Raw genomic sequence first — 26,542 nt, 5'->3', positions numbered from 1 at the left:
TCTAATCTTATTCTCATAAACAGCTAACACATTTTGCTGAAACGTTCCAACAAAATTCATCCTGAGGCAGACACCCAAAAAGGGTATTTCAGCTCAAATGGTTAAGTTTGGCACAGTTATATGCAACTGAAGACCGGGTCTTATATTGGGAAGCGTTAGGCAGTTTACTCTAGGGAGTGCTACAGCTCCGATTATAATTAAGATACAAACCAGTTCTTTTCAACATAATTGGTTACAATAAGATCTGTCTTTGAAAATCCGCCTTTCCCAGTTTAGTAAGGGGAACATCCATGTTCTTGTACAAAGTCACTGCTTTAAGAGCCAATTTATAAACCTCATGAAACTTTCAAAGGCCCTCTGACGTAAACACTCCTTTTTCTTTCCTCCTTCCATATGTAAGGGATCTCTCTTTGTTCATACAAGTTGAAGAGTTTGTAAGAGAGAAGGCAATTTCTTGTAATTTGAAAGAAAGCAGGAGATTATCTGGCTCTGTGTTTACATTCTTAAATGGAAGAAAAAAATTTTTTCAAGAGCTGAACCAATTACAGAGAAGTTTGCTGGCACTGGGAGCAGTTTGGTGCAATGTGAGTGTTATTTTGGATGTTTTAAATTTGTTGTCTTCAGTTTTTTCACAATCCAGAGAAGGGAATGTGTTTTACAGGAGCCTCGTAGCTTTTCAGTTTAAAACCCCAATGTAACAAAGGGGCTGGCCTTGTGGAGCTAGCTTTTTCTTTAAAAAAAAACCCACTCGTTTCTTTTTTTGCTGCATTGCTGACTGTACAAGGTGCAGCTCCAACAACTGACATTTGTGATTGTACATCTGAAAAAACTCACTGCAGCTGGGTCCTACAGGCTGGCAGCCTGCACCGCAGTTCCCCACAAACTATTCACCAATCTTTTAAGAGAGATTAACCACCACTATCCATTTCCTCTCGTATAAGTTTTGTGCCAAAACTGTTGCCCTAAATTGAAGCAAGGCAATCAATACTGTTGTACTGGTAATGCCCAGGACCATGGCAAGTGAATCTGTCAAATGGTTTTCACCAGTTATTTCCTAGATTTCTCCCTCTGCCCCTCAAATACCAGTGGGACTATCTCACCAATCCAATCTGCTTCTCTCCCCCCCCCCTTCCATCTCCCCCTCCTTTTTAAAAAGGATCTGTTTTAAAAACACTGCCTATTGGTTAGTGCTGGGCACTGCAGCCCAAGAGCCCAGTTTTGAATCCTAGTATTCCCTGTCCTGGCCAGCTAGACTGGGAGTACTCCTGGGAAAGTATCCCCCTCCCCACAATCCACTAATGAGTGGCATTAGTGGAGTTTCTTCAGAAAACAGAAATCCAACCTTCGGTATGAAAATGTCAGTTTCTACAGGCAGCACTTCAGAGATTTAATCGGCTTCATTTTGCTGCTTGCACACAATGGGATAGCAAAGTGAGTAGGGGGACGAGTCACAGTACTGATACCCATCAGCCTTTGCTGGTGAGCGAATGGAGCAAATCCAACAAAAACAATCCTATATGATGCCAAGGAATTCAAGAGCCCATAGCAGGGTACTGGGGGGGAGATTCACTAGGTTAACAATGCTAAGTGCCTTTGCTAACTTGCCAGTTATAGTCCCTTCAGCATCAAGAACAGCGGTAGAATGGAAAAGGGCTTGACTCTGCAGTGGGACACAAGTGGAGGAGCAGCAGACATGTAAAAGAGGCTTTCACTCTGCAGCAAGCTGAAAATGGGTCACACAGATGCTTGAAAATGCTTTCTGCGGGTGCTGAATAGTCATCAGAACCCATTATCAGCCCCTATAGATTTAAGAACACTTTAAAGGAAACTGTCAGATTTAAATTCATATAAATAAGTTTCCTTACTTGTATTACTAAAAACTCATTACTTTATAAAACACGGATTTTTATTTTTTTTTTTATGTAGGCAAGTTGTTTAGTTTGTTTCAGCTTGGTCAAGGCAAATAAGTTAGTCTATTTCCTATATATTTAGTCAGTGCTTAATCAATTTCACTTCAGATTCTCATTCAATGAATGGCACAAGGGCTGCATATTTCAGGATGTTTGTTTAAAACACTTTTTTTTTATTTTTATCGTTTTGCTGAATTTTAATCACAGAAACATTACATACACACAGATCCTTGTGTCCTGTTAGGCCCATTCAAAAGCTTGATTGCCACTGGTTCTTTCCATCTGATTAGAGGGAAAGAAAGGCGTTTTAAAAGTTTACTATCACTACTTGATTTGTAAAGAATTCTCTATTCTGTGTTACAACTGCAGTATCTTCATGACCAACTTTTAGCAGAGATGAAGGTTAAGTGATGATTCAGGATTTAATACCAAAGCACAGAAGGTTCTATTGCCCATATTATTAATGGGTTTTCATGTGGCCATGTGACAAGTGCTGACATTTAAATATGAGTACTTCAGCCTAGTGCAAGTTTAAACAGACCTCTTAACTCTTGTGACAAGCAGAATATGCAGCGGATGGCTCTCTTGTGAGGAAGAACATATTAAGAAACGGTGGGACCTCACCTAGAGAATGATTTGCTGGCAACAGCAAAGGGACAGCATGGCTACACTTGCCATAAGGAAGCAAAAATAAAACACACAAAATTAACAGGTTTCAGAGTAACAGCCGTGTTAGTCTGTATTCGCAAAAAGAAAAGGAGTACTCGTGGCACCTTAGAGACTAACCAATTTATTTGAGCATAAGCTTTCGTGAGCTACAGCTCACTTCATCCGATGTGCCACAAGTACTCCTTTTCTTTTTACAAAATTAACAGTACGTCATGCTGTAAGAGAATAGGAGTACATGTGGCACCTTAGAGACTAACAAATTTATTTGAGCATAAGCTTTTGTGAGCTACAGCTCACTTCATTGGATGCTGTAGCTCATGAAAGCTTATGCTCAAATAAATCTGTAGGTCTCTAAGGTGCCACAAGTACTCCTTTTCTTTTTGCGAATACAGACTAACATGGCTGCTACTCTGAAACCTGAAAGAGAATAGTTACGGTTGTCTATTTACAAGGCAAAGCACGTTTCACATTATACTTACATATTTGCAAACAACAAAGCAACATCAAAAAGGGCATTTAAAATACTTTTTTTAAAGCAAAACATTTCAAAGACCATGGAGCCAACGTAAGAACCAAGGTACAGAAATAAACCAAAACCGTTTTCAATTCACATATCAAACATATTCACTGCAGGCACCAAAAAGGGAAAGCAACAGAAGTGACGGGCTAGTTTCACAAAACAGGAGGAGGTGGTGTGTTGATTCCTTTATACCTAGTAGTCCAGGGGCACTCAGCTGGGATGTGAGAGATTCAGGTTAAAGTCCTCACTGTGGAGCAGAAACCTGAACTCAGGTCTTCCCCATCCTCAAGTGAGTGACCTAGCCACCAGACTAGCGGCTGTTTTGGGGTGGGTCTCTCTCTCCAGCTCTCCTGTTAAAGCTGTTACATGGGATGTGTCAGATCCAAGTTCAAGTCCTTGCTCTAATGAACACTTAATTATTTATACAAAGTGTAAGTACCCTAACCACTCACTATAAGCCATTCTCGCTCGCTCCCTCTCTGGCCCAATGACTATTCAACAGGTGAGACTGAGAAAGATCCATGCCAGAATACCCAGTAACTTCAGGGCACTTCCCAGGAGGGATAGAGATCTGGTATCCCTGCTCCAGAGCAGGGATTTGAACCCACATCCTAAGTGATTTCCCTAACCTCTGAGCTACTCGGGGACAGCAGCCCCATTACCTCATCCTCCAGAGGTTTTGTGAATCTAGCCTAATTTTTTTTTTTTGGGGGCTGAAACTATTTGAGCGAATAGCTTTGGTTGACCCAAAACTTCATTTTTTGGCAAATAAACTATTTGTCAGAAAAATCTTACCCAGCTCTACTCCAAAGGTAATTTAATCTGACACTGATGGACCAAGATACGCACATGTGAGAAGGTCCAGCTGGAAGAGTTACAAGCTATTTTATTTACAAGAATACTGGGGGCTCTTTTCAGTGTGAATTCTATTCAGACCAAGGAAGTTACCTGGGAAGTGAATGATGCTGGAGAAAGTCAGATTCTGATTAACTTTGTTATTATTAATTATTATTATTGCTTATTCTGAAAATGCTTTGGAAGTTGATCGGAATATTCAGGCCTGAATGCTCTTTTGTAGTCTTCTCTTCTATTCTGCATCAATCTTACCCCCAAATTTACAGGCACCACTTTTGTTTCAGACCCCACTATGACAACTGCATACATTCCTTCTCTGGGCTGAAGGGTGAGGGAAGAAGGCAAAGAGACAGAGAGGAGATGAAAGAGAGGATTAAGAGTGGCTGTGCAACTATATAAACCATCTATGCAGGACATTCATAGTGGCAATGGCAACATAAACTAAGTCAGGCAAATCTCTCCACAGTATGAAAGGACTTTTTGTTAATTAGGATGCAGAAGGGATAATGAAGTACTGACTCCTGAAATCCAGTAAGCCCTTGCAGTGGGGTTGCATATGAGTGCTAGGGCTGTTGGTGTGGATTTGTTTTTAAGAACACACGGTAACAGATAAAAACTGGATTGACCTAGTGTGAACTTAGTTTAACACTTGTAATCATGAAAGAGCCAATTCTTCCCCAAAGCACACCTTGCTTCTCTTTCAGCGCTTCTGAGAAAGGACGAGCTGGTGAGTAAGATTACTGTATTGTTCTGCCTACAGTGTGCTCACTTTCTGGACCACTCAAGATGGGTTCAGCAAACCCATGCGCACACTGTAGAGAAAGTGGCTTGTGCGCATCATTTAAATGGTGCACCACTACTGGTCCAAAAACATTTCCTGTCATGTCACTCCTTCATGCCCACCCCTTCATGTCTGAGCAAAACCCCCACCCTTTGTTTTCTGTTTGGAAAAGAACAGTTCATCAAGACGCACTCCTCGATTCTCACTCTCGCCATTTTCAACTCCACTATGGCACAAGAACCTTACGGCCAGTTCCTACCAAAGCTGCCCATACAATTATTTCATGAGGTCTCTCGGGATTTCACTGGATCACAGTCAGCAAGTGGGTAAAACGGCTCTGTATCAAACCCCATTTGTAAAATGGCAAAGCTACTTGTGTTAAACACCGATATCCTACCTCCTTCCATTGCTAGAAACCCCACCCCTTTTCAGTGGGCAGAGACAAAGTAAAATCATAGTATAACAATCGGAAGCTAAGCAAACAGAGAAAACATGTCGGAAATCTGATTTAGGTCTCTGTTCAAGCAATCAGAGCAAAAATACACTTGTGAAAAGAACTTTAATTTAAAAATCAGCCCGTGCAGACTAACAGACCAAACTTCATAATCTTCATGGATCAAGGCCTTACCTTTTCCATTCACCTACCCGCTGCTCCCTCCCCACTGCAACCACATTCAACACAAGCTAACTGTTCAGAACTCTCCACACAGCTTGGAGAAATTGAGCCTTCAAGAATGTGTTTTGCACACCATGAAATACACTTGCAGCTGCAGTCCCCAAAGTATTCTCTGAACTACAGAAATATGCCCCCAATGACATGCTGTTTGAAACAATGAATATTGAAACTAAATTTAAATATTGTTATTGTTTGTTTGCTACACTGTATTGACTCAGGCTTTCATACTCATCCCTGTATTATTTGCTAACTTCTCATACACTAGATGTTGTCAAAACAAATTTGAATCATATACAAATTATTACGGTTGTGGCACAAAGAGCCAGCATTCCAAGGAAAAGACCGATGCATTGTCTAACTCATGCTATTATAACATGTTTTCTAACATGCTGGGGGTGACACCATGATGCCAGAAGTACCGTCTTTCGGAGGATATAAAAACAAGGCCCTTACCACTTGTAGTCATTAAAAGACCCTGTGACATGTTCACTTTCATTAAAAGACCCTGTGACATGTTCAGCTCTAGTGCCCTGCCAAATTTGGGAAGTTACACTGTCTCCTTAAATAATGCTTGCACTTTCCATCCTACATAGTGTTTACTTTCGGTCCTAAACTGTTGGGTACTTGTTGTTTGAATTGTTAATGATCATAAACATATTTCAGCGGTGGGTGAAGTGGTTCCTATATATAGTATGTAGTGCATTTTGGGATGGCAGAAGCCACAGAAACAACCATAAGACGATATATTGTTAGGTAGGGGAAACTTCTTGATAACAAAACATGGTGCTTTCAAATGGATCTGAGCATGTTGCTTTCAAAATGCTCCGGAAGTCCAGCCAGCTCAGGGAAAGGAGGGATGGTTGAGCCTCTGGAGGGCAGTCCTCTCCTGATATATTGGCACAGTATGCACCAGACTGGGCCCCAAAGCACTTGCAACTGAAAATCTGATGCATTTTTGCAGCCCTATTGGATTCCATTAGAGGAGAAGATCCAAGTTTGCCCTCAGGTATGTTTTATCCTGCGCACACCCCTATTCAGGTAACATGCACCTCACTCTGTAGCTTTCACACACACACACACACACACACACAAGTTACATAGGAAGTCATGCTGAACAATTATTATTTGAATGCTCAGAAGTACTATAGGAAGCTACAAGCAGGGAAAAAGCCACACTGGAGTGGATTTGTAGGTTATATTTCTTGATAAGTCATGGAAATCATTTGGAGCCCTGGTGCATAAAGACATTAAGGTACAGTAAGCAGCAATTTCTCTTCCCACACTAACCAATAAAAAAGGAAAAACTGTAAACTTTTTACCCCAAATTTATTTTCCTGAATTACATTAATAACTCAAGTGTACTAAGAGCTCCCAGATGACTAAATCGGCAAATAGTCTCAGTTCTTGCCTATGTAAGTGTATGTGCTGGAACTGGCTGAATGGTTTTCTAAAGGCTCAGAATGAAAGGCTCCATACAAAAGACCATTATCTTTTATGTACCCTTCCCATATCCTCTATACACATTAAAGCTTTAAGACACTGCTTTAATGTCTCTTCCAAATACAAGATTTCCAAATGTACTGACCTGCAGAATCACAAATCTTTTAACAACGAACTTCTCTGCGGAATATGGAGCATATCCTCCTTTGAATACACATGCAATGAAGTAGGGTGTTTCCTAACTTCTAGGTTCTTTACTTTGCAATGTTAATAATGTTCTTTTAATGTAGGTTTTTGTAGGTTTTATACAGAGTGTGCCAATACCACTCAACTATAATACAGGAATCAATGTATTTCTGAGGGTACAGGGTTTGGCATCAATGAATATGAATTTTTACAGTCAAATTTCTATGCCTCACTTCAAAGTGGTATAATCCAAACCGCCTTCTCCCGATGTGCGGTGTCCTATTGCTCAGGACAGCAATTATCTGTTAATAGCAATACCATTTTAAAATATTTCTTTGGAACTGTATTTTTCTGTTCACAATCTGTAGCTTCTCTCTGGGTTTCCTTATATATGGAGAGAGGCTGACTTTTCACAACATAACATTCTTTTTCACCTTTAGGGAGAAATATATATACAGGTAACATTTGAATTTGACAGTGGGAGACCAGGTCCAGGATGGCAGTATCCACGGGATTTCAGTATCTGGGCAGGTAAAGTACTGAGGCTTCTAGACAGCCCAGTCATCCAATCTGCAAGCACCTTGTCAATCACCGGGCTAGGGGCACTTCTGCCCCCTCTTCTGATCTCACTAAGTCACACCCTCGAGAGTTCAGCTTCTTGCCTTCCCATGTCCTGGGGTGAAAACCTGTGGTTCTCCCATTTAGACTGGAACCCCAACTCTAGTATCCTGTGTCGCAACTCAACAGACGCAACTGGACTTGGCACCCTAAAGTCTTTCCTTCAGAAGCTGTGGCCAGTGGTTAATACAGTGACCTTTGGTAAAGTTTCATCTTACCAAAAGGAACAAAGCAGAGCATAAGTCAAAGGATTTTAAAAAAATCAAAGGCCTATATGCACGTGTATCTTACCTAGAGGCTTGCCATCTCTTGGCAGACACACTAGGAAGGTCTATCTTTTCTCCAGAGCCCTGGCCTCTGGGGTCTTTGTCTGTGAGACCTACTTCTCATCTGCAGCTCCCAACAATGCCCTCACCCTACCTTGAGAATGTTATGTTTGTCTCCCCAAGAAGCTCTTAGTCTTGCTTCTCGGGCTTTGGGTGCTCCTGTATTGACCAGCTGTGATCTTACCCCTTGACACCCTGTTGAGCTCAACAGGGTTTGGAGATGGGACTTCAAAGTGGATGGGTCTAGTATTGTACCTCACGTGGGTAAATGAGTGGCAGTCTGAAGTTAAATCTGAATTAAACCCTTATAGTAATACAGTACCCCTCCTTACAACAGGAAAACCAGACAAAGAAAGTGCTTTACTTGTTACACAGTAGCCCCAAATCCACCACACACTTCCTGCTGCCTGGGCTAAGCCATTACAGTGGAATCTCTAGGGAACAGTTTTCCTACCACCCTAGCAAATAAGCCTGAGAATGTCAGCCATTCGCAAAAGGAAGGTGAGCAGCAGGCTCTTCAGTAACAAAAAATAAACTGTGACTCCACAATGATGCAAGTGTGAAGAAAATACCTGGGCCCCACATGGATCAAATCAGGGCCACATGTGACAAGGGCGCTATCAACTGTTTTCTAGACAAAATGCTTTCATCTGAATCACAGAATATCAGGGTTGGAAGGGACCTCAGGAGGTCATCTAGTCCACCCCCTGCTCAAAGCAGGACCAATCTCCAACTAAATCATCCCAGCCAGGGCTTTGTCAAGCTGACCTTAAAAACTTCTAAGGAAGGAGATTCCACCACCTCCATAGGTAACGCATTCCAGTGTTTCACCACGCTCCTAGTGAAAAAGTTTTTCCTAATATCCAACCTAGACCTCCCCCACTGCGACTTGAGACCATTACTCCTTGTTCTGTCAGCTGCTACCACTGAGAACAGTCTAGATCCATCCTCTTTGGAACCCCCTTTCAGGTAGTTGAAAACAGCTATCAAATCCCCACTCATTCTTCTCTTCCGCAGATTAAACAATCCCAGTTCCCGCAGCCTCTCCTCATAAGTCATGTGTTCCAGTCCCCGACTCATTTTTGTTGCCCTCCGCTGGACTCTTTCCAATTTTTCCACATCCTTCTTGTAGTGTGGGGCCCAAAACTGGACACAGTACTCCAGATGAGGCCTCACCAATGTCGAATAGAGGGGAACAAGCACGTCCCTCCAGCTGCTGGTAATGCCCCTACTTATACATCCCAAAATGTCATTAGCCTTCTTGGCAACAAGGGCACACTGTTGACTCATATCCAGCTCATCGTCCACTGTAACCCCTAGGCCCTTTTCTGCAGAACTGCTGCCTAGCTGTTCAGTCCCTAGTCTGTAGCAGTGCATGGGATTCTGCCATCCTAAGTGCAGGGCTCTGCACTTGTCCTTGTTGAACCTCATCAGATTTCTTTTGGCCCAATCCTCTAATTTGTCTAGGTCCCTCTGTATCTATCCCTACTCTCCAGCGTATCTACCACTCCTCCCAGTTTAGTGTCATCTGCAAACTTGGCAGTCCATGCTATCGTCCAGATCATTAATGAAGATATTGAATAAAACTGGCCCCAGGACCGACCCTTGGGGCACTCCACTTAATACCGGCTGCCAACTACACATGGAGCCATTGATCACTACCCGTTGACCCCGACAATCTAGCCAGTTTTCTATCCACCTTATAGTCCATTCATCCAGCCCATACTACTTTAACTTGCTGACAAGGATACTGCGGGAGACCGTATCAAAAGCTTTGCTGAAGTCAAGGAATAACACATCCACTGCTTTCCCCTCATCCACAGAGCCAATTATCTCATCATAGAAGGCAATTAGGTTAGCCAGGCATGACTTGCCCTTGGTGAATCCATGCTGACCATTCCTGATCACTTTCCTCTCCTCTAAGTGCTTCAGAATTGATTCCTTGAGGACCTGCTCCATGATTTTTCCAGGGACTGAGGTGAGGCTGACGATACAGAACAGCACAGTGATGATACAGAACAGCTAGAAGCCTAATTCCATTAGTAGGTTAAGGACTAATATCAAAACCAAAGATCAAAGCAGAACATACTAAAGACCAGTCCTCCTAACTATACGTTTATTTCAACTCAATTCATCAAAGGGCATTGGGCTTTTCATTCTGGGGCTGCAACTGGAATCTTAACGGAGAATCAAGGAAATGAGCTTTGGTGGTCTCCTTCTGTTCTTTGGTGGGTACCGAGTTTGGTGGGTATCTGTGGATTAATTCACCAGAACATTCAGCACTCACAGGACACTGAGCATGGTCTCTATCACAGAAGTTCCCCACGCGGTGCATTTGTCCAGTGCAGATGTCTTCTTTGTTCCCCCACACCATCTCTCTACTGTTATGCAAGAACTTTGCTCTTGTACAGTTGGACCAACTTTCGTAGCTCTCTGCCTCTTCAACTTTCTATGTCATTTCAAAACATCCTTCTTGTTTTTAACTCTTAATTTCTTTCACCGTAGTATTTACCGCAACCCTACAACATTTGGGATACAGTTTGTGTGAAAGATAACTTACAAGTTAAAGTTGCATTGTGCTGTAAGGTATTTCTGCTCTGCGAAAAAGCAGATACCTTTAAGTTCCAGTAGAGTAAATCCCTTAATCTGAGCAAACCCAAGTATCGAGCTGGAATCTAAAATGTAATAAACAGAAGATAAGAATATTTTCACCTTCTTGGCTTTGACTAATAAGATGCTGTCCCAGGCGTGCTCTTCAAATCCCTGTAATTCAGTACGGCAGAGGAACTTTAGTGTGGATAAAGTATCTGGATCAACAAGTCGTTCAATTCAACAGACAAGCGTTGCAGACCATGCTTTTCCCCCACATAACAGGTGAGACACTTACCACCTCAGAGCAATTTTGATTGGTGTAGTAAGGCATGATGTGAAAAGGTCAGCCGGCAGGTCAGGGATCATAGGTAGCAACTCGTTGGCTTCACATGCTGCCAGCTGAATGCAATTCTTCATTGACGGGGGCAAAGGCATCTGAGCAAGTGGATGATTAGGGTTAATTGCAGCAACCTTGATGAGAGATCAAAAGAAAAAGGCATCAGTCAGAGGACTTAACCATCCAGAAAAATAAATCTGAAAACAAGCCGCTAAGAATTGCCAAGGCTGAATGCATCACCATATTCAGCAAGGATTAAACTAGTAATGGCACTGGTACAGCTATGTCAGGAGTGAACAGTTCCAGTGTACATTTGCAGCCCGTGTCATTTGTAGTATTTCAGTACAGTATTTAGTAACACAACCAGCAACTTGGGACACAGAGATTAAACTGTCGACCACTTCTTCACAGGATTCTTAATCCACAAGATTCTGCCACCTTTGAATCAAGCATTGTAGAAATAAGTCTTGCGAGCTATTGTGCTACCCGAGAAAAAAGTTTAACAAAAAATATCTTTTTTGCAGCCTACTCTCACCAACTACAAAGTGGTGAAATAGCTTCGAACTGAAAGGAGGAAAGGCAACTGACTGATTTAGATGGAGCTCAGAGTCATGAGGGCTGAGTATCTACTGCTACAGTCCCCAGTACTCCCCACACTGCTTCCATGAGAACTCTTACTTCTGAACAGAGGCCACACTGAAGGGATGTGGAGAGTATTGGAAAGGAGAGGAGAAATGCAAAAGACAATTGCCTAAATTAAAAGGGGAAACGTCTGCTCTCTTATGGGGTGAATGAGAGACAGGGGAGTGTGTGTGTGTGGTCAGCAAAGGTACTAGTAGGTGCAGCTTGCAAGTCAATATTAGAGAAAGGGCAGGGGACAGACAGGAGGAGGACAGGCGGCGGTCTCTCCCCAGCATTGACCAGAAATACCCATGAGTTGCAACTTCTGTCCAGAGCAGTGAACATCAGTCACCAGAGCAACTGTATTACAGCAAGTCTTTTCTGCAACAACCAGATGAGCTAAACCAATGTCAGCATGCCAGGCTGCTCTAAACAAGAAATTAGTTCCTAGGTCTACAGCGACAACCTTGCTAAAACTGATGATTGGTTTGGGAACAATCAGCCATCAAATCTGAGTCACAAAGAGACTGGCCGAGTTAACAGATGTGTCGGGGCTGTCTTCACACTAGCTGTGCGCTGGCAGAATACATTAAGCCAACAGCATTCCTGCGGCAGCAGCCAGGGAATAGGATTGCATACATGCTGTTCAGTTCCCCCACTCCAGGTCCTTTGTGGGAATCAGTTTTTAAAGAAGTGAAGGGTAAGCAGCAGAGCAGGATGCCATATGAGCATGTGCAGGGTTTGGGTAAGAGTAGGACAAAGCCTGGTGTGAAGGCGTTAATAGGTCTGGTCTACACTGATGGGCTGCGTGCCGAAGGTTGCCGACCCCTCGTCTACACTGAAGCGCTGCAGTGCTGCCAGAGCGTTTCAAGTATAGACAATCGAGCTGTATCGTTTACCTTCAGTTTGTCTGTCCAGACATCATCTTGTAAAATGGAAATACTGAGCACCAGTAATTCCAGGTGTGTTTTTAGAATTACCATGGCACTAGCAATTAAGAGTGTGTGCTATGGGAGATTTTTAAGAGACCTGATTATATGGAAAGCGTAGGTACTCCTTCCAGTGTCTTTTTTAAACAGGTAGCGACACAAACACTAGCTTGTGTGTGTCTACAACACCCTTTCAAACATCCAGAATTCTGGACCCAAATGTGCTTGAGGCTTCTTGAGTGAACAGGACTGGAAAATTGCCCTATCAATAAGGCTACGATTATGTCATGGAGGTCACAGAATCCGTGACTTCCAGAGACCTCCCTGACATTTTCTGCCCTGGGGCTGGAGCTGTCAGCAGGCAGTGAGCCCCCAGCAGCTCCTAGCCACTGGGCAGCAGGGGGACCCGCAGCTTCCAGCCCCTGCAAGCAGTGGGGGGATATTTTTACTAAAAATATCACAGACAGGTCACGGGCTTCTGTGAATTTTTGTTTATTGTCCGTGACCTGTCTGTGATTTTTACTAAAAATATCAGTGACAAAATCTGAGCCTTACCTATCAACAACTTGAACTAAAAACAAAAATGAAGTAGGGCCCTTCTAAAAGTGATCCATCCAGATCTGCTATCCTAATCACCAAAGACAAATGGCTTCTGCAGGATTTCACTTTTTTCACACTAAGTTAGGCAATACGCTAGCCTTTTGCAACACTTCTATACCAAAGTTTATAATCTTGTTTAAATCAACAAGTGTAAATCAGTTTGGTGGTCTCAGCAGAGCCCTTTGTGAAGGTACATCTGTGTTACACACCCGCTACACAGTTCAGTACAACTTTCCACCTCTGCTGCAGAGAAGCATAGAAAAGATGCATTAGGAAAGTTGTGGAGGGGTTTCAGATTTGTTGTTTCTTTTTTGTTTTAAATTTAATCTTAGGAACTGCTACATCATTCATACAAGTTTCTTGCCTTTATCCCAAATGGCTGCCACCTCCCATTGTTCTCAATTGGATGGGCTACCCTCAGCTAAGAGGGATGTCATCTCCCTACATCCTAAATGGAGCTGAACCAATCCTCAAACCAATCCCAGGACCTCTGATCATATTTACTGCACTTCTCTAATAACCTAAACTTTATCTTTTAAATATCTCCTGTTATAACTAATTTTTAAAAACAGATATTTGAAATAACTACAGGAAGGGATTTGGGGGTAGTGGACAGGATGGAGGAGGTTTGCCCTTTATAGATTTATAAATACAGAGAATCCAAAGAGCTTTAGCGATGATAATTAATGCATTAAGGAAGGATGTACGCACTGGGCATCCTCAGTACATGGGCTCTTTAGGGGAACATGTTTAAATGAATTTTATACTGGCTGAAATGGGCTGAATACTGAAAGCCTCTAGCCATGGAGTATGCATGGCATGGGTAACAACAGGGCAAGCTTCTCATGTCACTCCCTATCAATGTCCCTCAATTCTGAGCAGGAGAATAGCTCATCCTCTTTGGTCTGTTTAATCCTTGAGTTCTCCACAGAAATGCCCAATAAGGGGATCTAATCATGAGAAATATAACATGAAATCTTGGCCATTAAAATCTGGAACAGGAACCACCACCAAGCCAATATAGGGTATCAACTTTTGGTAACTGCCATCCTGGTCAGATTTAAAGCAATGCCCTAGAGGGGAATTCTTTGGAATTCCCTGGGCTATCCAGTCCCTTAGTACAATCATTCCTATTGCGAAGCAACCATGAAGAAAAAGATGGACTTCAGCTGACAAGTAGAAGCCTATCTTAAAAACACAGACACACCTTGCTAACTTGTCTTTATGGCTAAGGATACGATTTAGTCATGGAGGATTCCATCACTTTACTGGACCTCCATGACTTGTTTGTCTTCAGCTATCAGCAGCTGCCAGCAGGGATGGAGCAAGGGCTAGGCTCCCCCTGCCCCAAGGCTTCAGCCACAGGCCAAGGCTGTGTGCCCGCCCAGTCTCCCCCTGGCCTGTGGCTGAAGCCAGGATGGTTCCCCCATAGCCGCTCGTGGCGGTGGGGCTTGGGCTTTCAGTCCCCCCTCATGGGGCTCCAGCTGTCATCCTCCCCTCCCCCCGGCTACTTTTAGAGTCACAGGCAGGTCAGGGATCCCATGAATTTTTGTTTATTGCCCACTACCTGTCCGTGACTTTTACTAAAAATAACCATGACAAAATACTCACCTTAATTATGGCATGCAAATAACTGATCCTAGACCTGCTTAGAAAGATGCTGGTGCTTTGTTATAACACAAGGAATTTATCCCTAACATCCTGAGAATAATGGCTCACATTTCCTTAATTTCTGATCTGTCATCATCTTCCCTCATTCGCCACCTCCCCAGTACACATACTAAGCTGGTGAGAACAGACCACCTCACAGCAAAATTGTGCATGTTCTGATCACAAGTTTCAGTCAACAAAAAACAACTGTCTTTACCGAGAATGGGGATGACACCATAAGTACAAAGAACAATGGAAAATCCCTGCTATATCAAGTCAATAATATTGCTGCCTTCTAGAGATTTTAATTATCAACTAAACCGAAATCCCTACAGAAATACTTCTGTGAAATGACAAATCAGTTGTTTTGGATACAAATTATAGCTGCCCAAATTAAGTTACCTGCATTCAGTTTTGCCACTTGTGAATGGTGCACTAGCCAGAAAGAAAAAGGAACAGGTTCGTAAGTCTCACTCCTTGTAATTAACACAAAGGGAGACAATACATCTATTTTAAACCTCTGTTATTCCAGACTTTTATGCACATAAATCAAAGGCAGGCCCTCATGCAAATGCCAGGAAAACAGGTCTTTATGAATTAATAGGCATGTTTAAGTTACACTAAAGGAAGGCCTTTGCTTTAACATGGAGGCTGGAGGTTGCAGTTTTTAGTTATTTCAAATGCTGGCCAGACCTTCTGGTTTCACAGAATTTCTATAGCTGTCAGAATCCTCATCCCTGCAGAAGACATTAATGCAGCTACAAAAAAGGAGTAATTGGTTCCAGCAGATGGTGGATTAGGAAAATTCCCCATGATACTTCATGCCATTGCCAGAAATCATCCTGCTGCTCTAGCATTAAGCTAATTTTTGGAGATTGAAGTTCAAGATGGAGAAATAAAAAAAACCCAAAAACAGAAGTTCCTCAGCTCTCATAAGAAGTAGTCAGTCATGTACCCTATTTGAGGCAAAAGGAACATACCCACCCACAGCAGAATTGAATTCCTACACAAATAGAGAACAAAACAAGGGTAAAATGCTTTAAGGTAAAATGCTGTGAAATTCAGACAATAAATGGTGCTTAAAATAGAAAAAAGATTATATAGTCTGTAGAAAAACACATTGAGAAGTGATGTTTTAGCCCTCATTTCAGCGCAGCTCAAAGAAGGCCTTACAATGAGTGTAGACCCCCCCCCTTTCTATTTCTCCTTTGACCCATAATTAGGTGTTGCTACTGTCACAATTTTAAGGAAAATTCATCAAAATTAACCAGCCTATTGCTTTGCCACAGTTCGTACGGTACACTAAAGCATCTTGCTTAATTCTCCAGAATTGTGGTATATTTACTTAAACCCACAGAACCCCTGGCAGCTTGTTAATTAGATAATTAAGAGCTATTGCTGGGTGCTTTACTCTCAGAACAAACCACAGGGAGAGATCAGGGCCGAAGGAAATACACACACACGGTATTTTCTGAACAGGCTAGTCCCTGCCTTGTAGGCACCATTTCACCTGCATGTTCCTATACTGGCATGAGGCCAACTCCTTCTAAAATAGCCCATTACACACACTACAACTGCACATGTTCTCACTGGCTACTAACACTACTGTGTCCACTGATGCCAGGTATGACATTATCCCAGGAAACCATCAGCAGGAGATCTAGTTTCTAAAGATCAAGTTGGCTTCCATACCTGAAAGATGCCCAGGGAGAGGGGGGAAATGTAGCTTTCTGCAGGACTGATTCTGACAAAAAGGGAGTGGATAAAGGCACAGTATCAATCATTAAAATTGGCATTTAATCCAAGGACATGAATTTGTCAAGCTGCATAACATGCCAGGGCTTCAACGCCATTTTTAATGAAATGGACATTTTTTTAATCTACAAGACACTATGTAATTTCTCTGTTTATTTGGATATGATTAAAACTCGTTTTGCTTAGGAGCGTTATTTGTATCGTCCTTCAGATGAGGTATGAAACCAAGGTCCTAATTGCCCATCCATGTGGAAGTTAAACAATCCCAAGACACTTTTGGAAGACAGTCAAGTACCCTAGTGTCCTAGCAGCCCTGCTTTTCTAAATAAGCGTCTTTAATGTCCTGGACGGTGGGCAAGCCAGCAATGAGTACAGAATGGCTGTGCCTTTTGCTTGCACAGCCACTGCACTGCTCACTCAGTGCTCTGGAAACCATTTACGATACTGTAAAAAAGAAAGGGACTTTTGAAACGAACTCTAGCCTTTTAGTTAATTAAGAGAGGACGCTATATTGAAAAGTCCGAATAGAGTCCTCATCTCTTTTCCCCTCCCTAAAAATCACAGCTGAGCTAGCTTTAGCATTTTCAGAACATTCTGAACGGAAGTTACAGCCTTTCACCTTCATTTCCCCCAAGAACAGCATTTCTGTTCAGGAGGAACAATTTTTCTTAGTTGCAGTGTTTCCACTGAGATTTAAGAAAATATATTCTGGCATTTCTTCTTTCCAGAATACCACCTCTGCATTCTGTTGCTCTACGTAGCTCTTCACTTATGTAAATCAGTGACTCCCTGCACCCTGACAATACTGTCTCTCCAGATCATCCCTTTCTCAGTTCCGTTGTCGAGGCCACTACTGAATTTCTATGCAAAAATTATTTCCAGCAACTGGATTTTATGTTTTTTTTATAATTTACTGTTATTTTGGGAACACATCAAACAAGACAAGTCGATACAAGTAATGCTAGGACAGCATCTATTATACAGATGTCTCTAGACACTTCTCACCCTACCCGCCACAAACCATACCTTATTTTTGTGCTCAGTCACTGAAGAGACAAGGCAAGTTTTAAACCTTAGAAGAGGGAATTGCTTCCATATTCAAGTAACAATGCAATGAAAACATGATACATTTACAAGTATATCTGCAAGTACATTGGACTTCTTTTGTAAGTTTCAGGTGGCCTCAGGTAAAGTCTGATGACCACTAGGCCAGCTTTGGATCAGAGGGGACCACTGTGATCATCTAGCAGATGATCACATAGACCTTTCCCAAAATAAATCCTAGAACAGATTTTTTAGAAAAACATACAGTCTTGATTTTAAAATTGTTATTGATGGAAACTCCTCAATCACCATCGTTCCAATGGTTAATTACTCTCACTGTTATAAATGTATGCCGTTATTTCCCGTCTGAATTTGTCTAGCTTCAGAATCCAGCCATTGGATTGTTATACCTTTCTCTACCGTATTGAAGAGCCCATTGTCAAATATCTCTTCCTTAGGTTGGTAGTTATAAACTGTGATCAAGTCATCCTTGATCCTTCTCTTTGTTAAGCTAAATAGTCTACAGTATTTGACTATTGAGTCTATCACTATAAGGCATGTCTTCTAATCCTTTAATCATCCTTGTGGCTCCCCTCTGAACCCTCTGCAATTTATCTGCATCCTTCTTGAAATGTGGGCACCAGAACTGGACACAGACTTCCGACAGCAGTAGCACCAGTGCCAAATACAGAGAGAGGTAAAATGATCTCTTTTCTCCTACTCAAGATTCCCCTGTTTATGCACCCCAGGACTGCATTAGCCCTTTTGGCAAGAGTGTCACATTGGGAGCTCATATTCAGCTGATTATCTGCCATGACACTCACATCTTTTTCAGAGTTACTGCTACCCAGAATAGTGTGTAGTTTACACAATATGAATTCAGACTATTACCTCTTAGGATGATTCATACTGGCCACAGTCACCATAAACTAAAGTTTTTATGCTTTCAGATTAAATGTGCTCTATTTCCTGGCCTAAAATGCCCTGGAAAATGGTTTAATGGCCCAGTCAGATATCTACAGGCACTTAGCTCCCCTATTTTCTCTTCCAAAGGGAAATAGATGAGAACAGTAGATGGAAGGATGGAGGAAAAAATGGAGTGCAGCTAAAGTTGGACTGCTTTAATCTAGCCTCCATCTTCTTTCCTGATTATGTTCTCTTCAGCCACTCCCAATCTATCCCACACTTGCCACTTCTATCGAATGTACTTCCTTTAGTGAGTACTTTGTATTTTCACCTTGTTCATACTCACAAGGCAACAGGCCAATTATGGACTTACGCTAAGCTCTTTAGTGCCATGTAACTTTAGAGAGCATTACCACCAGAAGTAAAACATTGCAGCTGCAAGAGGAAAGAGCTGGGTGAGTTAAGTTTTCACTCTCAACCCTAGTTATGAATTAAGTGCCAAGAATCCATACACAAATCCCTAACACACACATTTACAACAAAATGGAACTAATGAAGCAATATGCTGCACATATTACAGGAACAAATCATTGATTATTAAAGGCCTCTGTCTGCGGGATCTCCCAGATTCTCCAACACAAATGGTTACTGGCAACACAGATTTTCAGATTCACATTTTGAAAAAAGCTGCCCCATGCAAAATCTCTTCCAGAGTCAGTTAACTTGAATCAGAGGTAAAATGCTACAAATGTAAATTTAAGGTAAACAGACAGTTCAAACGCAGCATATTGAGTTACTATGAAGAGGGCTTATAATTAACTAAGTTTGAAACCATGGTGCCATTGCACTTGTCCATTGGTACACCATTTTCAGTCTTATCAGCTTTCAGAGTAGCAGCTGTGTTAGTCTGTAACCGCAAAAAGAAAAGGAGGACTTGTGGCACCTTAGAGACCAATTTATTTGAGCGTAAGCTTTCGTGAGCTACAGCTCACTTCATCAGATGCATTCAGTGGAAAATACAGTGGGGAGATTTGTACACACAGAGAACATGAAACAATGGGTGTTAGCATACACACTGTAAGGAGAGTGATCAGGTAAAGTGAGCTATTACCGGGGGGGGCGAGGGGGGGAAGACGGAGGACACCTTTTGTAGTGATAATCAAAGTGGGCCATTTCCAGCAGTTGACAAGAACGTCTGAGGAACAGCGGATGGAGGGGAATAAACATGGGGAAGTAGTTTTACTTTGTGTAATGACCCATCCACTCCCAGTCTTTATTCAAGTCTTATCAGCATAATCCTAAAAATTGGCTCTCTTATGTAACACATCAGGGAGCCGCCAGAGGGAGTACACAGCATTGCTTTAGTCTGGGTCAGACAGAAAGAATTACGTCAATATAGGCTGTTGGTTTTGAAAAGAGGCTTAAAACTCAAACACAACCCTCCTAACGGGATGTTGACTTGTAAGAGTTAATGCAGGATTTGAAACACTGGAGTGAAGCACTGCTTCACAGCAAGAGCCAGTGACACTTCTAACCCATGGTTTCTAACTAGCATTAAAAAAAAAATCAACAAGACAGAACTAAATGGATGCAAACACAATCTCCTCTAATATACTCTTCCATAGGCTTACAAGAAGAATTTCTATGGATCAAGACAAGTTAATTGAAGACAAATATTTAACAAGTAAACGTATACACGCAGATACAGAATTCTTATAGTCTCAGGCAAGTAACCTAAAACCTCATTCCTAAAACATCTCAGAATACTCCAATACCTAGCTTTATCTAAGGTGTATTGCATAATAACTTCCTTTCCTTGCGGTTTTGCTCCTGCACTACCCGACATCTTCCAATATAAGAAAGCAGAGGTTGGAAAAGCATTAATTTTACCTTTTATTTAAATAGATGAAATTTATTAACTTATTACGTATTACTGTTTCACCCTATGAAGTGGGAACTGAAGGCACATAATATATGTATAGAAAATGTGTTTGGATTAATTGTAACTCCTTCAAGAACCCCTATATCCTCAACTGATGTGTTAGTTTTAATTTGTAACATCTTACAGCTACCTCCTAAACAACTCAACCATTACCTCTACACCTTCTGCAGTACCAGCTTTGACAGGGACATCCTTCTGGCAGTTCTTCCAGTGGCAGTGATATACCTGTATCATAAAAGGATGCGCTACACCAGCGCCCTGCTAACCATTCTTATGCTCATACCCATAAATCTTCACACAGATTTTTAAGAACAGGGGCCTAAAGTTAAACTCTGAAGTCCATTTTAGGCAACTAAATAGGTGGGCTAATTTTCATAAGTGCTGATCAGCCAGCAGCTCCCACAGCCTCAGCAAATTTGAAAATCAGATGTATCCATTTTTTAAAGTTTAGATTTAAAAAAAAAAAAAACCTAGGTATTTTTCCCATTGATTTTCTAAACATAACTCAATATTAAAACCTGCAAGCTAAGCTGACACAAATGACAATATTAAAACATTCTGGCTGACAGGTTGGAATTTTCTGTGATCATTTAAATTATGCCTTGGCCTTTTCCTACACTGGATAATTCCCAGTACTTACGTTGGATAGTACAGAGAGAGCTGGCAACACCACTTATTATTAAGGTTGCTCAACATTTCCCATCGTAAGACTCTGTTTTCCATTGCTTATAACATTTTGCCAAAAACTTTAATTACTTGGTCTGAAATACATGCCGGGTGTCCGGGCCACACTAATTTGTTTGTTTTTTAATTAATTTCAGAGAATGGTTTGCCATTTCCAAGGAAGAGGCTAGGAGAAAAAAAAATTGCCCATGCTAAAAAATTCTGACAACCTTTAGTTTGAAAAAAATCAAGCATCCCCGTGCTTTGAATTCGGGTGCTGTTCAGGGGATGGCCTTTTTTTTGTCAGGAATGTGCTCCAGTGACACCTCCCACTCCCTGCCTCAGGTGACACTCAGGAAGCATTTAGGAGGAAGCTGCCTAGTTTGAATGCAGAGGGAGGGGACAAGAGCTGGAGTGAGTTGGGGGGAGTAAACTGGAGCAAGGAGCTTAGGGGAGGGAGCCTGGAGCTCGAGGCTATTGTGAGAGGGAAAAAGACTGGGACTGAGAGCTGGGAATGGAAACAGGGGCATGGGGACTGGGAAACAGTAGGAGGATAGGGGAGACAGATCAGATGAAGAGCCAAAGGGGAAGGCCAGGGCCGGCTCTGGATAAATTAGTATGTGATCATGTAATTAAAGACTATTATAATGCATACGCATAAGAGGTCCAAATTAAGGTTGCACAGACAACCTTAATTCTGGCATTTCCTAACTTTTGTGTGCTTGACTTTGGAATATTAATAATGTTCCTTCGACGAACTGTGTGTGTGTGTAATATTTACATTACAATATTGCTCAGCGATCCCAGTCAGTCAGTACTGGAGCCACAATATATTGGGTCCTACACAAACACACCAGGTGGCATGATCTCTGAGAATCAATCCTACAATGGGCTGTGTGTAGGCAGATCCCTGCAGCCATACAGAGCCCAACTGACTTCATAGGGGCGTTGCACAAGGACCCACCTACACACAGCTCATTGCACAACTGGAGTTTAATTTAGGACAAGAGGCAATTAATTTTGACAAACAAACAGGAGGGAAATGGGAGAGAGAACAGAAGAGCAGCAATAATAAACACATGTCTACACGGTTTAACAATGTGAATAAGTAGGAAGCTCTGGGTCAATTAACATTTTTTGGTAAATAAACAATGAAATTTTACTATAAATCAGTAAATAAATATCTGGACTCCTCAGACAATCTCAAATATAAACAATGTTCAGCAAGAAGAATTTGCACTAAAAAAGAAAGATAAAAGTAATGACTATATCCTGAAATAGAGGATATTCCCAGGAGCTCACATCTACATTAATGTTTCTTATAGGAGGATGTGTGATCTGATCATTTATTTATTTCAATATCTACTTTTTTCATTTTTTTAAGCACTATGTATACCATTTCCTCTGATCTGCTAGCTCAACACACCATCTGGTCGTTCCTTAATCTCTGTTACCATCACAGACAAAAAAAGTATGTCAAATATTTCATGAGTCTATAATCTAGTAGGTCAATTTTTTTTTTAAGACACAAACACAAACAGTTTTAACAGGCAACAAATGAATGCAGCTCACGTTTTCAGTCCTCAATGTATTGAATAATTTTTATTCAAAAGTGGAATCACAATATGTACTGAAATTAACCAATGTTTTGAGATATTAACTATGAACAGATTTTGTGTTTTTAATATCCGCTGTTTATGCAGTGGACCATCTGAACAATAGCCAACAACATTAAACTTAGTGGAAAAACAAACTCTTAATTAAAAATAGCACCAAGATAAAATCTAAGCTAATTACAAAACATAAAGTAAAATTACACCGTCACCAATTTGCCACCTGAAATAACCTTTATTTTAATTCTTACTTTTATCTTCTGCATACAGAATTAAAATTTAATATGTAAGAAACTGCAGGTATTATATTTTTCTAAATAGGATGCATGAAAGTCTTCTATTCTGAGTTCTTTGTATAAAATTAAAAAACAGTTCCCGTAGTAAACTAGTCCTCAGCTGTGCTCATCACACACCTAGAGTACCTAAGATACCAGGACAGAAAAGTTGGACTTGTAACCTGGGAAATAAAATGTTTAAATAACAAATTAACTGACAACTTTCTCCCTGTACTGTAAAGAGGAGTCATACTGAAGACACTTTTGTTGTTTTGGTTTTCAAGTTTTTGGCAGAAGGAACGAAGTCCTGAAAGCCAGACAAACTTTTTGCATTTTTGTTGGATAGCAGAGACTAGACTTTCCAACTCTTTTTAGACTGTAAACTTTCAGCAACTTGTGTATGACAACAAGATATGCTGGTTTGGAAGGATAGCCCTTGTATTTGAGCCCACTCTACTTATTCTGGAGTTCTGTCTCAGTTTCACTAGAGTCCCTAGGAACATGGTCACATGCGCTTGCCCTGCCACCCACCTGTGCTGTCATGGCACTGCAGAGTTGAAAGGTCCTGCAGAGCAGCAATCCCATCAACACCCAGCAGCAGTTTTGCATGGTCTCTCCCCTCAGTGCACACTAGCCATCTCACCTACACAGAACAGTAGCCACCCTCTGCCCAGAATATCTTCAGGTCACTCTAGGGCCCAATGGCAGCAAAGGAGAATGGAGAATTGGGAGAGAAATGCAGGGAAAGGGAAGGTAAGGAAAACCAAAGGAGAACTGGGAAAAGAAAAGAGCTGGAGTGAGGCACCTTTCTAAATTAGTTTATGCCTGTGCTCTGGGAGAAGGGAGAAGAAGAAAAAAGAAAAAGAGAACAGGACAGAATCTATACGCAGGAAAACAAAGCAGCAATAAATATGGCAGGGTGAGTGACGACCGAAAGACAAACATGAGAGAAGTAAGGCTTACAAGCAGCAGAATAAAAAAAAACTACAGGATGAGAGGAATACAGGACATAATGGCAACTTCTTCCATTTTTTGTTTTGAAAATATGTTAACATTCAACACACATCTCTGCCGATACAGATCTGGGCCTTTCAGTGTCACGTCCCTCCTTGGTGAGGAACCTGCAAACAGTGGCGCACAGACTGGTAGCATTACTTATAAAGAGATGGGATTATGAGAAGACCTGTCTTAAACTGTTACTAGACTGGCGTGTTTCTTTCAGAGGAAAAGAGAGAGTCTCTACTTGCCAGAAAGTCACTGCAAAATTCAACACCTGGGTTCACTCTATTTAAAAAAATTAAAACCAAGCACACCCTCAGTAAGTGTCATGGAATCATGTTTGTAACAACCAGCCAGTTGCCTGATTGACCAATATTCCCTGTTAAACCACACTGAAAGTTTTAAAAGTATTTGACAGGTTTCAGAGTAACAGCTGTGTTAGTCTGTATTCGCAAAAAGAAAAGGAGTACTTGTGGCACCTTAGAGACTAACCAATTTATTTGAGCATAAGCTTTCGTGAGCTACAGCTCACTTCATCGGATGCATACTGTGGAAACTGCAGAAGACATTATATACACAGAGACCATGAAACAATACACGAAAGCTTATGCTCAAATAAATTGGTTAGTCTCTAAGGTGCCACAAGTCCTCCTTTTCTTTTTGCGAATACAGACTAACACGGCTGTTACTCTGAAACCTGTCATTATGCAAGGCACTGCATTTAGCCGTATGGAGTGGAAATCTATCGAGTGGGGTGGGAGGAGGTATTGTTTCATGGTCTCTGTGTATATAATGTCTTCTGCAGTTTCCACAGTATGCATCCGATGAAGTGAGCTGTAGCTCACGAAAGCTTATGCTCAAATAAATTGGTTAGTCTCTAAGGTGCCAAAAGTATTTGACTTAGTGCTATGTAAGTATAAGAAACAAATCTTTAACAGGCTACTTTTCAAATGGGCTAAAGCTTAGGGAGAACACCCAGTCACACCTGCTTGCCCACCACATCCAGTTTCTGACACACTGCTGCACTAAGCATCTAGTGCACAAAGGGAAAGAAAGCACCTTAAAGTTACTTCGTATATTCCTCTTCACAATTCATATTTACTCCAATAAATTCTAATTAAAACGATAATGAAAAGTGTCTTTTCATTAGAAACACAAGGTTACACTTTTGTATTCTGTCAAGCTAAAGTCATCAACAATAGGTCCTTTTGTCTATCAGTTTTAAACCATTTAGTTTAACATTGATGCATTTGGCACAACAGCAAGAAACACGGCTGGAATCCAAATTTGTATTGGTCTACTGCATCTAAAATGAATGGGTCTGCTTCACCTCAGCATTCATCTCAGCCGCAAAGATTATTAGGGCACAAACTGATTCTATTAACGTTATCACTTAATTAGTACTTGCAATAAAAAGGATTCTGACTCTCACAGAATGGCATACAGAGCCAGAAAGATTGCACTGGAGTGACATGATTTTTTTCCAAATTAATTTGCTTTTTAACTCATTTTTAAAACATATTTGTGGTCTCATAAAGGGCTCAAACCCGTCTCCACTGAAGTCAATGGGGAGCAGGATAAGACCCCGAATGCCCAGCCGAGAGAGAAATGAAGCCGCAGGAAGCTTTGGCAATTCACTAAGGTCTCACCTCCAACTCTTGCTCCCTCTGTAGTGCAAATTGCTTGAATGACTTGACAATAAGGCCAGCATTGGAGCAATCATAGACGAAAATGGAGGGACTGCCCATCCAAGTCTGCAGGTCATATATGGATAGTGGAATATACTGAGTATAGTTCTGTAAGAGGAAACAAAATAAAAAGTGGACATTATATACATGAAGAGAATGACAGCTGATGGTAGAGCCTTTGTCTCTGATGCACTGAAATATGCATTCCATGAATTCTCCTTTTGAGATCACGGGATGAAAGTCTGCATGTGTTCAGGGCCAAGTGCTGATTCTACATGACAACCCCACTCACACCTGTAATACGCAAACAGATTCTGCCATATCCTTGCCTGCTAAATTGAGCTTGAATGTTTACAGATTCTAAAATCTGCTTCAAGATTCCTCTGAAGCATGGTAGCAGGTGTAAGCTGACGCCCAACAGCCTGGGTTCATTTCAGGCCCCTGCAGTGCTGATGCAGGACACAGAAAGTAAGAAGTCATAAAAAGCTTCATCCTCAGAAACAGGTCGCTCTTTAATTTAATTGAAGGTTAAAACAGCTGCTTCCGGCAAAGACGCACACCAGCAGACACCTCTAGGGTTGCTTTAATGAGACCCTTTCACTGCTTTATTGCAGCCTTTAAACCACAACTGTGCATCTTTCAAAATGAACTGATAAAGTTAAATCCTACAAAGCCTGCCTAACTACATGACGCTCCCATAAACTCAGCGTCTCGGACTAGATGATCATGATGGTCCTTTCTGACCTTCATATCTATGAGTCTGTGAATTGGTAAGTGCTGCATTTTCCATTAGAAATTGAAGGTGTGAGGGTCTTATTTCTTCTGAGCTACAAGAGGGTTTTTAAAAAGGGCCTTAAAATAGGACACTTATTGCAACCTTAGCTATGGAGTGGCTATAGTCCCTGTTTACATAAACCACAGAGCTGCAGGACTGAGACTGTAACCCT

General features: G+C 41.5%; 1 protein-coding gene across 6 annotated transcripts in view; it reads right to left on the bottom strand.

Moving 5' to 3' along the window:
* Positions 1-26,542, bottom strand: part of RPTOR (regulatory associated protein of MTOR complex 1) — a 313,806-nt gene that overhangs the window by 156,583 nt on the left and 130,681 nt on the right. For 5 of the 6 annotated variants that reach the window (XM_073312077.2, XM_073312081.2, XM_073312080.2 and 2 more), the window contains exons 5-6: positions 25,557-25,703; positions 10,869-11,044 (exon numbers count right to left, since the gene is read on the bottom strand). In XM_073312077.2, coding sequence (XP_073168178.1) covers positions 10,869-11,044; positions 25,557-25,703 — 323 coding nt within the window. The remainder of the gene's footprint in view (positions 1-10,868; positions 11,045-25,556; positions 25,704-26,542) is intronic. The other variant, XM_073312079.2, reaches the window with a different exon arrangement.

This window comes from Lepidochelys kempii, chromosome 14 (assembly GCF_965140285.1).
Source record: "Lepidochelys kempii isolate rLepKem1 chromosome 14, rLepKem1.hap1, whole genome shotgun sequence".
In the NCBI taxonomy this organism is placed as follows: domain Eukaryota; kingdom Metazoa; phylum Chordata; order Testudines; family Cheloniidae; genus Lepidochelys; species Lepidochelys kempii.
This window is presented reverse-complemented; position numbering and strand designations above follow the sequence as displayed.